The sequence below is a fragment of the Schistocerca americana genome, chromosome 1, assembly GCF_021461395.2.
Source record: "Schistocerca americana isolate TAMUIC-IGC-003095 chromosome 1, iqSchAmer2.1, whole genome shotgun sequence".
In the NCBI taxonomy this organism is placed as follows: Eukaryota; Metazoa; Arthropoda; class Insecta; order Orthoptera; family Acrididae; genus Schistocerca; species Schistocerca americana.
Window position 1 is genome coordinate 248,150,908 of NC_060119.1, and position 18,390 is coordinate 248,169,297.

Here is an 18,390-nt window from a genome sequence, read left to right on the forward strand (position 1 = left end):
ATAAATAAATAATATAATAAAAACCCAAAAATTTTGTTTTATTTCATGTTATAAAATATGTAAATGCATTGTTATCCAACAAATATACTCTCCCGTGTCTCACGGTACATAAAGTAGCAACTATGAAATTTGGCCAACTGTTTCCACGTGCGATGGTTGCATCTGTATGTGTTTAGAGCGTGCATTTCTAGTCTTAACTTATTTATGTCCTAGGACACTACTACATACTGAGCCAACCTTCGGCTAAGAAATCGTATGAGCTATTTGTGTGAGCATTGACTTGTAACTTCTGTAGTCACGTTTAACATGCTCACTGATGATGACAACATACAAATACGAACAAATTGTCTACGATTTGTCCATGATGCAGTCCTGCGTATCATGAACAACGCGCCAGTCACGAACATAAGCTGTTATTTTTCCTTCTTTCTTCGACCAGTCAAATTCTTTTCTGTATTGATTCCTTCTGTAGCGCTACCTCTCATTTCTGTTTTATGTCATTTCTCACATTCCACAAGAACAAAATGAAATTTCTAAACACAATGTGATAATAGCGACATTACTTAAATTCCGTATTTTCATCCCCATATAATATTTTTTTTATCATTGTTACTATTGCCATTATTTTTATTATTGTTACTGTTGCCATTATATACTGCTCATGTACTACACATATTACAATGTTGACTCAGCCAGATGAAACGTGTAAACGAATGGTTAAAAATGATATGTTGGTTTCCAAACAGCCCTGTGTGTGTGTGACATAACATCCCTCAAAGTTTTTTCAGTGGACTGAAAGATTCAATGGCATGCTGCATTTTCCCATAAATCTACAACATACGTGCTGGAAGAGGGCTTTTTTTCGTTTAGATTCTTGATATGGGATCTAACGTTAACAATGTTAGGTCTACAACTGTTCATTTATAGATTAGCTTGAAGCTGTTTTTCAGTTGCTCGCTCTCTTTCCAGTTTTATTACTTGTGCGTCCATGTGATAATCTATACATCGCGGAAATGTTCAAAGTACAAGGGATAATACTATAGCGCAATGAGATGGACGGAATGTGTACATCGTTATCTTTGACACTCAAATTTCTGTATTCGATACTGTCACCTCGACATCGGGCAACAGAGAATACAGAACTCGAAATCTCAGATGATATGGTAAATACAGCTATCATAGTTAAATTAGTGGAGCGGACAATAGAGCAGAGAAGGATACTTTAGTGCATGTGTGGCAGAAATTCAGACGCATTTTGTGCCATGTGCTTCATAACTTCGTGCCACGGAGGATAGTGAAGTATGGAAAACAATCATCATGGTTTACTTACAGTACTGAGAAACTACCTCGATATCAGAGACAGCTGCGTTGCACATTGAAAGCCGAACCCATTCCGACAAACAAAGGCTGAGCAAGTCAAAAGAAGTTTAAGGACAGCTGTGTGAGTAGTAGTAGGCTTCAAAGGGACTCGAAGTTCCCGTGCCTATCTTACATGATTTCTCCGGATACTCCTGTCTTGTGCTGCCTCTTGTCAGTTATTTATTCCCAATCTTTCGCATATGCAATCACTTTCATTCCACCAAGTACTCCTGGGTCTCCCGCTTGGTCTTTTGCCATTTGGCTTCTGCCTGAATTTTCTTGACATAATTTGGTCTTCTTCATTCTCATCAGATGTCCAACTCATTGCAGTCTTCTAGCATTTATTGTGTTTACTATCGTTGTGGATTTCTGTGTTGTGTCTTTTATTCCAGCATTGTGATTCATTGTCGTAATATGGACCAAAGATTTTTCTATAAACTTTATACTCAAACACTTGTACATGCTGGTGTTCTGTTTTCGTTAGGCTCCATGTTTCTGCCCCATAGATCAGAACTGATCTGATGATTGTATTATATAACTTCATTTTAGTTCCCCTAATCAGCAGTTTGGACCCTAAGAGATTTTGTACTGCATAATTGGCTCGGTTAGCATTTTGCAATCTCTCTTTTATTTCTACCTGTTTCTGATTTTCTTCATCTATCAATGATACCACGAATTTGAACTGTGCAACAGGCTCGAATTTGTGTTTACCAACTATTAGGTGCGATTGGTTATCCCACTGATCACTACATCTTTAAACTATCATGTATTTGGTTTTCTCGTCATTTACTTTCAGGCCAAGTCTTGATGCTTCTGTTACAAGCTCCACAAACAATTGCCTAATCTCTGTTTCACTGTTTCCAGTGAGCACTGCGTCATCTGCGTGTGCTAACACGTTAATTTTGCTTTCTTAGAGGATCCCAGCAGGTACCAGTTTGTTTTCTCACAACTCTTTCTAAAGTTATATTGAGTAGAATGGAGGACGAAAATTCTCCTCTTCTTAACCCAGTTTTATTTTAAAATGGTCAGACTTTAATCCATTTAGTAAAACCCTGCTTGTATTTTCATCCATGACTACTTTTCAGAGGTTTATCAATTTAATTGGGAAACCAAATTCAGTCATTACATTCAACAAGCTTTGCTATGGATGGAGTCATAATCTTTCATGAAATCGATGAACAAATAATGTATTTTTTGTTTATATTCTCAAACATTCTCATTGATTGATTTGATTGCAAATATGTGGTCAGTGGTGAACCTGTTTTTGCGGAAGTCATTTTGATAATCCCCAATTATAATTTCTGCATGTGGTTTTAAGCGGCATAGCAATAAACAAGATAAGATCTTATAACCTGTATTGACTAACAATATTCCTCTATAGTTTCTGAGATCTTTCCTGGCTTCCTTTTTATGTATAGGGACTATTAATGATTCTCTCCAGTCTGTTGGAATGTTCTCCGTTTTCCAGATTATCTGTTTAAGGTGAAATAAACGTCTGTGCAATGCTTCTCCTCCATATTTTAGTATCTCAGCTAGGATGTTTTCACTGCCAGTTGCTTTACCATTTTTTAGGCGTTTGTTACACTCTTCCACCTCCTCATATGTGGGTTCTGGAATTTCCTCATAGTTGTGACTGTTGCTGGAACTAGCAATTGATGCTGCTGGATCAGAACAATTCAGTAGGTTGTCAAATACTCCTTGCTTGTCGCTAAAATTTTTCTTGGTTCAACATCATACTGCCATTTAAATCCTTAATCACCTTGGTTTTGTAACTAAAACCTCTAAGTTTGTTGATTGTACCATACATTTCCCGGATGTTGTTATTTTGACGATATTAATAGATACAATCTGTTGTTTTAGGAATGGTTTCTTTCTCTTCCGGTTAATTTTATTTGCCTGCGTTTGAGCCTGACGATAAGCAAGTTCTATTTCAGGATTCTTATTTGTTTGCAGTCATTATTCCTGTAGTTTCATAACCTTGTCTTCAGCTTCTTCGCACTCTTCATCGAACAACTTCTTCCTGCCTTTCTTAGCTCTCTGCAGGTTATTATTTGCAGATGTGAGGATGACTTCTTTCACATTGTTTCAGTATTTATCACTGGTCATTTCAAGGCTTTCCTCCATATTACTTAAGGCCTCAGAACGGTGAGGAGCAATGAATTCTAAAACAAGATACCTTCTGAGTTGCCCAAACTCAGAAAAACTTTTGATCTTCCTTATATTCAGTCAACGGAGCAATGACATGGTCCAATTGCTCTTTGACCATGAAGGAATCAAAACGCAAGATAATATGTCCTCCCAGCTTCACCGCGCGTTCTTTTGCTTCCAGAGTATTCCTTCACAAGGTCTGCTGCATGGTCCTCAATTTTTATTGTCACGAACTTCATATCCATGATTCATCAGTAGTTCTGTCCTTCCTAGTTTTACTCTCAGTTCGTATTTGTACGCAGTGAACCTTTCGTTCCATTCATACGGCCTGCAGTTCTTCCTCCCTTCCACAGACGACACCTATGTCAACAGCGAATATTTCAGCAAAGCTTTCGTTCTCAATTTACTTGCACTTTTGAAACTTTCATTCTTCGATGTAAAGATTCCGCTGTCTTTCTTGCATTTCTTTCACACACTGTTTTTAAGCCGTCTCTCTTTGACGTCCATTGTTGTATAGTTACCTATCACTCACAAACCTGGCGTCACATTGGTCTTAGGGTAAATAAGGGCAAAGGAAGATTAAGGTTACGTAAACGAGATCGCTAGCAAAGGAAGATCGGATCGGGCAATGATACGTCTGGGAAGCGTCCATAATGATTTGGAACCAATCATCCCAATACACTTTATTGTAGGCAAATATGGAAAACTTAAAATTTGGTGGTCAGATAGTTATTTGGTCCATGTGATACAAATACTCATTAGACCATCCAGTTTTTTCGTACTTCCATATTTGCCTAAAATCAAGAGCGTTGAGATGATTGCTTTCAAAATATTACAGACATTTTTCTGTACCATCCCTGAGCAATCAGAAATTTCTCTCCTAGCGATCCCTTCGCCTTCCTTCTCATTTACTCTGTTTCAAGAGCTAATGTCACGAACGATTGATGAATTACCGGGTTTGAATTTTAATTACCTCTGTAGTTCCTTGGCTGCACTATTCGAATCGAAACATCTTCTAATACAGGGAAAGTACAGGATAATTTTAAATAGGTGGATATTTCATAAGGCTGTACTGCCGCGACTACAGTGACACTGTATGTAGACTATTATAGATTTCTGTGTTGGTAACTTCGCACGCTTGCGTGTGTTTGCCAGCATACCTTTGGAATGCCTTGAGAAAATTCAACCTAACTTCGTACATATTTCTCTTAGTACAGCGAGAGAATCACCGTGGGCATAAGCCACACTTGGCACCCTTTGTGGTAGCTACATCTAGCACGTTAAGGGGTTGGATGTGGGTGTGAAGGGGTGACATCTAATAATGATGAGGAACTGCAGTTTTTCCGATTTTTGTGCAAATTGATGACAGTCTCGATGACATGAAACTCCTGAAGTGGTGGTAGTGGTGGTAGAAGAGTGACATGTAAAGCATAACTGTGGTGTAATTTCAACAAAACGCGAAAATCAATCAGTTTCTTTACGAAAATGGACGCGCGTAGAACAGATGCTTTAACTCTGTTCGCGATTGTCGTTGAAGAGCGGGTTGATAGAGGAACATTACAACAATCTGAGATACGTACTAGTGCTTTAACATAATTGCATTTTCGTCCCATTTTCGTTTTTAAACTGAATATAGGTAAGACATGGTGTCTAATGTCGGTTTGCGCAGGCATAATATCCATATTTTCGATGTTGCATTGACTATCAGCATTCTGAAATTTTGTACTTCATCACATAGGTTTCAAGATCGGGATTAGTTTCGTAATTTCATTCAAATGGAAGAGCAATTTTTTTCGAAACTGCTCAAGATCATTGAAAAAGATATTTGCCGGTAAGATACAAACATGAGCCATTCCATAAACCCAGAGAGAGAGAATTATGTAAATTGCACTAAAGTTATACAGAAAGTTTCAGAACTGAAAGCCTTCCTTGCGTCTACTTTCTGATACACACTGGGAGTCACGTTAAGATTTCTGGTCACTGGTGAAACATTCCAGCCGTTGGCCTTTGCAACATGAATTGCAGCAAATATATTATTTGTAATAAATTTGGAAAGAAGTGGACACAGACCTACTCTCCTTCCCTCCAACGGTCACAGATTAAGACGCTATCCACTGCGCTACCGTTTGGACATGGCTGATGTACCTCGATGTATGACATGTAAACACCGTATGTTCATATACTATTATTTATATTTAATATGCAAACTGTACGAAAAAGACGCGCTTTTGGTACATCATGAATGAGCCGTAGCACTGAATCGGTATAATTTCGTACCACAGAACAGACTAAAAACATCAACAACAGAAAACCGTTCCTGTCATTTTATTATAACTAATCGTAGCTAAAACGTCGCGTTTTCGGAAGATCCTCAACTTTATAATGGTTTGAAACAGCTTATATTCGTACCACTTTCTGTCCTAGGAATAAAACCCACCAAATACGTTGTTTACCGTCGTAGAGTATGGCGGCTCCTACGTTCCACCGACCGAGGTGGCGCAATGGCTAGCACACTGGACTCGCATTCGGGAGGACGACGGTTCAATCCCGCGTCCGGCCATCCTGATTTGGATTTTTCGTGAATTCCCTAAATCGCTCCTGGCAAATACCGGGATGGTTCCTTTGAAAGGGCACGGCCGACTTCCTTCCCCTTCCTTCCCTAATCCAATGAGAACGATGACCTCCCTGTCTGGTCTCCTCCCGCAGAAACAACCCAACCCTACGTTCCGCTTGTGACGTAAATCTACATCTCATCTCTCTGGCCACGTTCCTCTCCCCCTGGCAAAAATTTGACATGCCAGATTCTTTATTTCACGATCCGCGGTGTAGCGGAACGTGCAGTTCCATGCTGTGACGTCACTAGCTTTTCGTCCACGTACGTTTTGTCGTCCCCTGTGAGAACAGCTTTAGAGGTGGAATGCAGACTGGGGACGAGAAAAGCCAAGTGGTTAAAACCGATACCGGAATTTTAGCTCTGAATAACCATATTTTTCAGTAACTGTTTGGTTTCGGTTATAACAGTTGATGTTTATTTTTTACTAATAACCGAGTAAAAAAATCGAAACATCTATCAGCCATAGCAGCAGTGGTAATTTTTCGTTTTTAAATAATCTTTTTTAAAGCAAGGAGTATTCTCTATTCGTATAATTTACACTGGTGTAAAATATTGCGTTATTATAGAAATTGGGAAAAGCGTTCAGTGCTATTTTAATAACAATGCGCGGTTGTTAGCACACTTCACTCTCATTCGGGACTACGACGTTACAAACCCATGCCCGAGAATCCAGATTTAGGTTTTCGGCGATGTCCCGAAGTTGCTCCATATAAATTCCGAGATGGTTCATTTGAATGGGTACAGCCTATTTCCTTCCCCATCCCTGACACAATCCGAGCTTGTGCTCCGTATCTAATGAACTGGATATGGACTGGACGTTAAACCCAATCTTCCGACCTTCCTTAATCGCAATGCCGCAGAAACGAGTAAGAAATGACGCAGCGATGAAGTACAACGCTTCATTTGGTTGTTTTCCATTTCTATGAAATAATACAGGAGAAACGAAATCACCGCAACCGTAATAAGTCAAAAACTTCACAACAATTCATTTACGACAATCAGTAAAAATGGCTTTCTAGGAGTTTATAGTACGCCTTTATTTGCTTGTGGCCCCAGAAAATAGACAAATTAACACGATAAACAGAGTCCTCCAACTGCAGCTTTCTCGCTTTAGCACTGACCATTCGTAATGCACAGATATAGATACGATCCACGATTGCAACTTGATTTTTGAGCAGAGTTTCAAAAAATTTGAATTCTTGTGATTTTTTTTGTGGTATTCAACCATTTTCAACTTTTCGAGGAAAGCAGAGAACAGTGGACGGAATAAGTTTTCTTTTATTTGCCTATTTAATGCAATTTTTTAATTCATTCTATCTTGGTACGGAGAGAGTCAAAATTTTTTTATCTTTCGTCGACAATAATGGGCCGCGCAGTATTAGCCGAGCGGTCTAGGTCGCTGCAGTCATGGACTGTGCGGCTGGTTCCGGCGGAGGTTCGAGTCCTCCCTCGAGCATGGGTGTGTGTGTTTGTCCTTAGGATAATTTGGGTTAAGTAGTGTGTAAGCTTAAGGACTGATGACCTTAGCAGTTAAGTCCCATAAGATTTCCCACACATTTCAACATATTTTTGACAATAATAGGACCAGAACACCCAAAAGTCAGTAATTTCAGAAACAGGTTACCCTGAGCGGTTTTAACAGAAAGGTTAAACTGGGGTGCTAAAAGGCAAACGATATAACCGAAAACCTGTTGTTAGCGATAATCGCCATCCCTAATGCAGATTTCGTACATTTTCTTAATTGGTGTATCAAGAGGGTTAAACAGTTAACCAAGAAATCCCAGGAAATCGCCTAACAGTAAATTAAACACTTTGCTGACCGTCTGACACAAATAAAGATGAATACTATTATTGACTGTTGCAGTCGACACAATGCACGCCGAAGGCATGCCTGGGGAGCCTGATGGCCATGCCTGGTCGGAGTACCACAGCACCGAGATCGCCGGAGGAGCTTCTCAAACACGCCAAGGACTTCCTGGACCAGTACTTCACATCCATAAGAAGGTAAGCCAGCGAAATCTAGCTACTTGCTACGCAGTAGGCCTGCTGACCGCATGGATTGTCTGTTTTAAGCGCTTACATGGGCCACATCTAATCCGTCTGCCACAGTTTTCGTGCCCTAGGCGGCCTGAATCAAAAGAGCTTACCCCAGCTAGTGGGAGAGATAAATACTGATAGGCCGTCGGTATCTCATATTATTACTCTACACGGTATCAGACTGTGTGGACTACGACCCTACTTGCAGGGAGCCACTGATATGAATGGATGCTGGGGTAAAGTTGTAGAAATCGCAACAGAATTAAAAGATTTAGGAAGTAGCGCGAAGCGCACAGAACAATGTACTCTTAACCGAGGGCAGCCACCACTGACATTGACACATTCAGAGAATGACACATGGAGATAATATTCACCGAAAGCTACATAAGTTGAACTGAGAAAGTTTCGGAGTGAGAACCCTGAACTACACCACTGGCCATTAAAATTGCTGCACCAAGAAGAAATGCAGATGATAAACGGGTATTCATTGGACAGATATATTATACTAGAACTGACATGTGATTACATTTTCACGCAATTTCGGTGCATAGATTCTGAGAAATCAGTACCCAGAACAACCACCTCTGGCCGTAATAATGGCCTTGATGCGCCTGGGAACTGAGTCAAACAGAGCTTGGATGGCGTGTACAGGTACAGCTGCCCATGCAGCTTCAACACGATACCACAGTTCATCAAGAGTAGTGACTGGCGTTTTGTGACGAGCCATTTGCTCGTCCACCATCGACCAGACGTTTTCAATTGATCAGAGATCTGGAGAATGTGCTGGCCAGGGCAGCAGTCGAACATTTCCTGTATCCAGAAAGGCCCGTACAGGACCTGCAACATGCGGTCGTGCATTATTCTGCTGAAATGTAGGGTTTCGCAGGGATCGAATGAAGGGTAGAGCCACGGGTCGTAACACATCTGAAATGTAACGTCCACTGTTCCAAAATGCCGTCAACGCGAACAAGAGGTGACCGAGATGTGTAACCAATGGCACCCCATAGCATCACACCGGGTGATACCCCAGTATGGCGATGACGAATACACGCATGCAATGTGCCTTCACCACGATGTCGCCAAACACGGATGCAACCGTCATGATGCTGTAAACAGAACCTCGGTTCATCCGAAAAGTGACGTTTTAACATTCGTGCACCCAGGTTCGTCGTTGAGTACACCATCGCAGGCGCTCCTGTCTGTGATGCAGCGTCAAGGGTAACCGCAGCCATGGTCTCCGAGCTGATAGTCCATGCTGCTGCAAACGTCGTCGAACTGTTTGTGCAGATGGTTGTTATCTTGCAAACGTCCCCATCTGTTGATCCAGGGATCGAGACGTGGCTGCACGTTCCATTACAGCCATGCGGATAAGATGTCTGTCAACTCGACTGCTAGTGATACGAGGCCGTTGGGATCCAGCACGGCGTTCCGTATTACCCTCCTAAACCCACCGATTCCATATTCTGTTAACAGCCATTGGATCTCGACCAACGCGAGCAGCAACGTCGCGATACGATAAACCGCAATCGCGATAGACTACAATCCGACCTTTATCAAAGTCGTGATGGCACGATTTCTCCTCCTTACAGAAGGCATCACAACAACGTTTCACCAGGCAACGCCGGTCAACTGCTGTTTGTGTATGAGGAATCTGATGGAAACTTTCCTCATGTCAGCACGTTGTAGGTGTCGCCACCGGCGCCAACCTTGTGTGAATGCTCTGAAAAGTTAATCATTTTCATATCACAGCATCTTCTTCCTGTCGGTTAAATTTCGCGCCTGTTGCACGTCATGTTCGTGGAGTAGCAATTTTAGTGGCCAGTAGTGTAGGTTTTGGCAACAAAATGAGGCGGGGGGGGGGGGGGGGGAGGGGGGGTTGGTACCATTCGGTGAACCTCACCCCGCGGCTGGCGCTGCTGCTCTCACTTAGTATAGTGAAATAACCGCGATCGGCAAAGAACCGAAACGTCTGTCGAAACCGGGCATAACTATTAGACCGTGCCCGACCTCACGAAACGTTAAGCTTTACCGCCGCATGGCGGAGCGTACGTATAGACAATGTGCGGTTGCTGACGAGATGGCAGCTAGTGGAACAGCCAATAAGACGTTCCAGAATGGACAGGAGCGGCGATGATCAGGGCTGGTTGGCAGCGCACAGTATTCTGTCTATGGCTGAAAACAAGAAGTTCCTGTGCCATCCTGCTGCGTGGTGGGGCGGCTAGCTGTCGCTTGCTGGGCCATAGACCGGGCCGCTTTCTTTTTGCCCCAGAAGTTTCCTAAGCTGGCGCAGCCTCGGCCGTTCGGACAGCCGGTTGTTCTGTGTTCGTGCGCGCCTCAAGACGAAGAAAATTCTCCTTTGGACTTGAATCTTCTTATTGGTCACCGCCGTTTTGAACAATTTATTAATTCCTCTCAAAATAACGTCAGTCGAGAACGGCCATCGAGATCCGTTTGCAGATCGCGGTTCCTCTGTAGGTAGGGGATTGTTATTACAAGATTCCTTTCGTTTCTGTAATTATTTAGCTGCCTTAACTCGCGGTTAAATCTTTAGGTACTCCGAAATAAAATTTATTCGCAAATTATGGATAGAGAAGTGTTTTTTTTTTCCTCGTCGAAAGGTCCCGAATCTATCACTTGATTTTCTATTCATTAATTACGCTCAATTCATCCTTTGTTTTCGTCCTTGTTCGGTCGCCCACGCACGTCACTGCACATGGCGTTGTTAGGGGGGTTGGTGACACGATGAGTTACGATCGTTACATATACAGGGTGAACGAGAACTACACGGACAAAATTTCGGACGTTGTTCCGGGAACATCTTCTCTGTTTTTTGACATAGGAGCCCGTGGTTTCCAAAGTTTTGTTGCGTAGTAGTAATGTGACTACGATTTATTCGGTAGTTTCCTCCATTACCTATGTTTCTATGAAAATTATTTCTCAACAGTGATAAAACTTGTGGCATTCAGTCACCAAAACATAGAGTAAAGTAACAACCATCAAAGATACACTGCAATCTGATGCGATTGCCGTCGTTGTGGAATCAGCTCGCTGTAGCTTCCCGTGTCGCTGTTCTATTGCATTCAGTGAACCCATACACGAGATACATATCGGCCAATTCAGCAGTAAACCTATCCATAGTGTATTATTTTAGAGGTTTGGCGTAATGATCTTGTCACCTCTGCGTGATCTAGCACATCGAATGCGTTCATCCCAAAATGTAGTGGGGCTTATAGTGACAGTAAATATCATAGGACACCTTATCATGGTAATATTTCTAGTAAGATTGGTAAGCGTCTGGTCTACAAGACCGGCATATTCTGTCCCAAAGAATAATGGTCTTAAATTTAGACATGAGCAGGAGACAAAGCGGTGTAACTAAGTCACTAGGTGCGTATTGCATCACGTGTGACGATTGTGTTTCCAGGTATATAAGCCCGAAAGGAAAAAGCTTTGAGGTCCGTTTTAGAGAACATAGTAACAACTCGGGCGCTGGGGCAGTTTTGAGGGCCATTTACATGTAAGTGGCCATTGAGTTATTAGCCTATATTCAAATTTTCAGTTGCCGCACTAGGAAAATAAGGGTTTTACACTCAAAATTATAGAGGAGATTGAAATTTGTCGGTCACTAAAAGGATTCCCAAAAATTACTCTTGACACAAAGACCGAGCTGCGCCACAAAAGTCTGTTACCCAATATTGACTGTCTAGGTAGATAATAGTTAGCCCACCAAATTGTTGCATTCTTACAGGATGCTGTTACTTTTTGTGGCTTTCGTTTTCGTAAGACATGGTTTCATTTGGTTTTATTCTCAATCGACGTAACTGTCTTTTAAAAAAAAAAAAAAAAATCGACTTGTTTATGTGCTGTCCAGTGCTATGGATACTCTATGCGCTTGCTGGTTCTAAAAAATAATGCAATGATGCATTCAAAAACATGTTATTAGCTAAGTTTTTTCAGGAGTGTATTAACTTCCCTTTTTTGAACGTTTTAGCTATAGAACCTTTCTTGTCATAGATAGCGTAAGTCCGTTCCGATACTCGCGCTACCGCCCCCTCGCACATGTGGCTCGTAATACCCATCGACCAGTACTGTTTATGCGCTCTGAGACATTCAAGGCTCTTTTATACGCTTCTGTAGAAGTTAAGACATGCTAATGTGGCGTTTTTAGTCAGTTCCCATAATTACACGAGAGTCAGAAATTTAAATAGTTTTATCCGGCAGCCTCTCACTCATAGGTGCGGCACGTTCCCTGTCAGTTCGATTACAGATTTGTTCCAGGCATTAGACAGCGGGTGATGGCCAGCAAATGAGAGGGAACGTACTGAACAAGGAACAGGTGTCAAACAAATGTGTAATGGTAAGTACTAGAGGACATATCGTTAAACCGACAACAGGACATATCGTTAAACCGACAACAACGCACGATGTGACGTTACTATAATTAATGTTCGTATGTTTTTACTGCAACAGTCTTATTCTTAATCTATACCTACGGGTCATCATGTAGACACTCAGTAGTAGAAATATTGTTTGAACTGAGAGGAAAGATGAATTTATTTCTGAAATGCTATACGGTCCATAGTCAGGCAAATACGAATCGAATCGATGCCTTTAAGGTGCACGGCAGATACACGTGGAAGTGAAAAACTCACCGGATACCACTTAACATCGTATCGGACCACCTTTTCTCCGGCGTAGTGAAGCAGCTCAACGTGGCATGGACTCAACATGTCGTTGGAAGTATCCTGCAGAAATAATGAGTCAGGTTGCCTCTCTAGCCGTACATAATTGCGCAAGTGTTTCAGGTGCAAGATTTTGTGCACCAACTGACCTCTCGATTATGCACCATAAATATTCGATGGGATTCATGTTGGGCGATCTGGGTGGCCAAATCGTTCGCTCGAATTGTCCAGAATATTCTACAAATCTATCGCGAACATTTGTAGCCCGGTGATACGGCGCATTCTCATCCATGAAAATTCCATCGTTGTTTGGGAACATGAAGTTCGTGAATGGCGGCGAATGATCTCCAAGTAGCTGAACATAAACATTGCCAGTCAATGGCCCAGTCCATTCCAAGCAAACACAGCCCACACCATTATGGAGCCACCACTAGCTTGCAAAGTGGCCTGTTGACAACTTGAGTCCATGGCTTCGTGGGGTCTGCGCCACATTCGAACCCTACCATGAACTCTTACTAACCGAAGTCGGGACTCATCTGACCAGGCCGCGATTTGCAGTCGTCTGTGGTCCAACTGATATGGTCACTACCCCAGGAGAGACGCTGCAGGCGATGTCCAGCTGTTAGCAAAGGACTCACGTCAGTCGTCAGTCGTCTGCTGCCACAGTCCATTAACGTCAAATTTCTCCCCCCCCACCCGCACCCCACCTCCCCCCCCCCCCCAAACCCCACAGTCCTAAAGGATACGTTGGTCGTGCGCCTCACATTGATTTCTGCAGTCTGTTAACTCTGACATCTCTATATAAACGTTGCTGCTCTCGATCGTTAAGTGAAAGCCGTCAGCCACTGCATTATCCGTGGTGAGAGATAAAGCCTCAGATATGGGTGGACAGTGTCTTGAATGGAGGATATAAGATGAACATCAACAAAAACTAAACGAGGATAATGGAATGTAGTAGACTTAACTCGGGTGATGCTGAGGGAATTAAATTAGGAAATGAGACACTTAAAGTAGTAAAGGAGTTTTGCTATTTGGGGAGCAGAATAACTGATGATGGTCGAAGCAGAGAGGGTATAAAATGTAAACTGGCACTGGCAAGGAAAGCATTTTTGAAGAAGAGAAATTTGTTAACATCGAGTATAGATTTAAGTGTCAGGAAGTCCTTTCTGAAAACATTTGTGTGGAGTGTAGACATGTATGGAAGTGAAACATGGACGATAAGTAGTTTGGGCAAGAAGAGAGTAGAAGCTTTCGAAATGTGGTGCTACAGAAAAATGCTGAAGATTGAATGGGTAGATCACATAACTAATGAGGAGGTATTGAATAGAACTGGGAAGAAGAGGAGTATGTGGCACGACTTGACTAGAAGAAGGGATCGGTTGGTAGGACATGTTCTGAGGCATCAAGTGATCACCAATTTAGTATTGGAGGGCAGCGTGGAGGGTAAAAATCGTAGAGGGAGGCCAAGAGATGAATACACTAAGCAGATTCAGAAGGATGTAGGCTGCAGTACGTACTGGGAGATGAAGCAGCTTGCACAGGATAGAGTAGCATGGAGAGCTGCATCAAAGCAGTCTCAGGACTGAAGACCACTACAACAACAATGGGTTTCTCAGCACACTCTTGCACTTTGGATCTCGGAATATTGTATTCTCTAAGGATTTCCGAAATGGAATGTTCCATGCGTCTAGTTCAAACTGTCATTCCGCATTCAAAGTTTGTTAATCAACGTCGGATACCTTTTCTCGTGAATCACTGGAGTACAAATCACAGGTCCGCCAATGCGCTTCCTTTTTGTACCTTCTGTACGTTATACAACCCCCAACTATTATATGTGCGTACCGCTGTCGCATGACTTTTGGCACGTCAGTGTAGACACGATAACAGTATATCTGCGATCGTGGCAGCCGCGGAAATGGCCGCAGGAGTGATTCTGTGGTGGTACCAATGCAAAGTTCGTAAACTCTTTCCCTACTTCGCCCCGTCCTCTTGCGGGAGAAGGAACTCCCTGGCCATGAATTTTGCACTGTACACTTAGAACGTCTGCTGCTTTCCAATCAGTCGGTGATTACATTTAAACAAGGAGAGTGGTCTGGCGAACTTTGCCAACGCATTATAAACTTGACGAATCCATTTTACTGGTGACAATGGAATTCCCAATAGGCTAGCTTACGTCAACCTGTTACAGTGTTAACACTAGATAGATCGAAGGCTATGGCTGGGGAATCTTATGCTTTCTGTTAGCGTAATATCGTACATACATGTTATATGAATACCCATATGGAAGGAAGATTGGATTTAACGACCCGTCGACATCAAGGTCATTAGAGACGGAGCAAAAGCTCGGATTTTGTTGAGAATGGGGAAGCAAATCGGCCGTGTCTTTTCGAAGGAATCATGCCGGCATTTACCTGGAGCGATTTAGGGAAATCACGAAAAATCTGAATCTGGATGGCCGGACGTGGGTTTCAACCGTCGTCTTCCCAAATGCGAGTCGACTCTGCTAACCATTGCGCCATCTCGCTCGGTACCAACATCGATTATTACGTGACTGGGTCCACTGCGAGGGCGCAGTGTTTGTCGAAATTCACGACGAAAATGCGAGGTGGCTTTAATGTGAGGTTGTCTTGAAAGTCTTTCAAATGGTTAAATGGCTCTAAGCACTATGGGACTTAACATCGGAGGTCATCAGTCCCCTGGAACTTAGAACTACTTAAACCTAACAAACCTAAGGACACCACACACATCCATGCCCGAGGCAGGATTCGAACCTGCGACCGTAGCGGTCGCGCGGTTCCAGACTGAAGTGCCTAGAACCGCTCGATCACTCCGGCCGGGGAAGGTCTTTACTGAGCAATTTGTAGAGAAAGGAGTCGTGAGGGAAACATCTTAGGTCCCCACGTAACTGACAGATCAGAGCTTAAAGATTCATTTAACGGACGGCAGCGATGCAGTAACAGTTGAAGCATCAGTGTTAACAGGTGTTACTAGGAATGCTAAGCAAGATATGAAAATATTTCCGCTTAGAGAATGACAGAAAACTGATTGGCAATTATCTGGGGACTATTATCTGGTGACTAACGGAGTACAAAAGCATAAAATTCAAAAATATAGTGAAATACGCTTTAGGCTTGTATTTCTCGAACGATGACGAAAAGACATGGGGAAGACTCGTCGTGATTCAATACCCATTAGGAAGGGAAATTCCTTATAGAGTAGAACCCAGTGAAAGCTTTGTCGACAAACAAAGGCTGAATGAAGGTAGCGACAGGAAGACCAGCAAACGTTTCGGTGTTCAGATGTAATGCGAAATATTACACGCCACTATGCTAAAATAAATATCATGTCTGCTTGTAGTGGCACAACCATTATATTTGTGTTATGATATGTAGAGATACATTCAATCTGTTTTAGAATATTCTACTCTCAGAAGAATCCTGGTCAAAAGTAGTTTACTCGTTTCACGAGAGTTTTGCAGTGAAAGAGAGCTAATTTCACTGTGCAAAACGAACTGGTTTTTCCTGTTAAGTTTCTTTAAGGTCATAGCACTTCCTCCAACATTTTCCAGTGGGTAGATTATAAACCTGAAGTGTATTTCTATAGTTCCACAAAATGCCTAACCACGGCTCCCACAATTTCTTACCTGCCTGAAAGCCTGAGTTATGTTTTGTCGTAACAACGGGCGACTGCACTGCACTGCACTGCACTGCACGGGACTGACAGCTCACAGTTCGCTGATGTTATGTAAGTACTTCCGATGTGTGGGGATTCTAGATCCTGGTCATGTGTTTAAATTTTCCTGCCTGTCTAATAATACGTCTTGTGTATGCTTCGACAACATTTCTGGATACACGGCTTTGCACAACACGGTTTGTGGTATTTCTCAAATAAGCATTTTAGTATTTAAGTATCACATGAAGTCTGGTATACTTGGCCCCATTCTGACGTTGCTCTTTGGGTTACTACGGTTCGGGGAAGGGTGATGTTTAGTTATAAAATTAAAACACACAAGCACGACTCACGCCCCGTCCTCACAGCTTTACTTCTGCCAGTACCTCGTCTCCTACCTTCCAAACTTTACAGAAGCTCTCCTGCGAACCTTGCAGGACTAGCACTCCTGAAAGAAGGGATATTGCGGAGACATGGCTTAGCCACAGCCTGGGGGATGTTTCTAGAATGAAATTTTCACTCTACAGCGGAGTGTGCGCTGATACGAAACTTCCTGGCAGATTAAAACTGTGTGCCGGACCGAGTCTCGAACTCGGGACCTTTGCCTTTCGCAGGCAAGTGCTTTACCAACTTTTTTTTTTCTTTTTGCAATCTCATTTTGTTCGTTATAGTTCGTTGCAATTGTTCGTGGCGGACGTCCCCAGACGGCCTTTGAAGTTCGTTATTGATCCATTCACTCAGTTTTTTTATTACAGAGGGCAGCTAACCCTCTGACCGAACACGCTGAGCTACCGTGCCGGCTGTCCAACTGAGCTACCCAAGCACGACTCACGCCCCGTCCTCACAGCTTTACTTCTGCCAGTACCTCGTCTCCTACCTTCCAAACTTTACAGAAGCTCTCCTGCGAGTCTCGGTCCGGCACACAGTTTTAATCTGCCAGGAAGTTTCATATCAGCGCACACTCCGCTGTAGAGTGAAAATTTCACTCTAAAACACACAGTTCATACTGAGCACCCAGAACATCATGACACCTACCTAATAGCCGGTACGTCCACCTTTGGCACAGACTTTAACGATGATGTTTCGTGGAATGCAAGTAATGATGCCTTGGTAAATCCCTGACGGGAACTGGCACAACTTCTGCACACACAATTCACCTAATTCCCGTAAATTCCGGGGAGAGGTGAGGGGGGCGATGAGCTCCAACACGACGTTCAATCACATCCTAGATCGGGATTAGATCTGGTGAGTTAGGGGGCCACCATATCAACTGGAACTCGTCACTGAATTCCTCGAACCACTCCATCGATCGGGTTCACATCTGGTGAGTTAGGGGACAGCACACCAGCTGGAACTCGCCACACATCCTAACCTTCTGGCATGGCGCATTATCTACTTGAAAAATACTACTGCTGTCCTGAATCACGATCGTCATCAAGAGGTGTACGTGGCCCGCAAACAGTGTGCTATGCTCCTTCGGCGTCATGGTGTCATTCACGGGCTCCACTGGCCCCATGGATGCCCACGTGACTGTTCCACAGAACGTAATGGAGCCGTCGCTAGCTTGTCTCCATCGCACGGTACAGGTGTCAATGAGCTGTTCCCCTGGAAAAACACGGATTTGCACCCTCCTATCGGCGTGATGAAGACGATATCGGGATTTATCAGACCATACCACGGTTTGCCACTGCGCCAACGTCCAGTGCCGAACGTCACGTGCCAGTTTCGGTCGTAGTTCCCAAAGTCATGGCGTTAACATTGATACATGCGTGGGTCGTCGGCTGCGGAGGCCCAGATTTAGGAGTGTTCGGTGCACTGTGTGATCACACACACTTGTACTCCGCCCAGCATTAACGTCTGGTGTTAGTTCCGCCACAGTTC

The 18,390-nt window shown here is 43.1% G+C and overlaps 1 protein-coding gene across 1 annotated transcript in view; it reads left to right on the forward strand.

Annotated features, from left to right (window-relative positions):
- LOC124555160 (nitric oxide synthase, salivary gland) overlaps positions 1 to 18,390 on the forward strand; it is a 693,873-nt gene that overhangs the window by 197,991 nt on the left and 477,492 nt on the right. Inside the window, exon 2 of the mRNA XM_047129021.1 lies at positions 7,986 to 8,125. Within this exon, the coding sequence (XP_046984977.1) occupies positions 7,986 to 8,125 (140 nt within the window). The remainder of the gene's footprint in view (positions 1 to 7,985; positions 8,126 to 18,390) is intronic.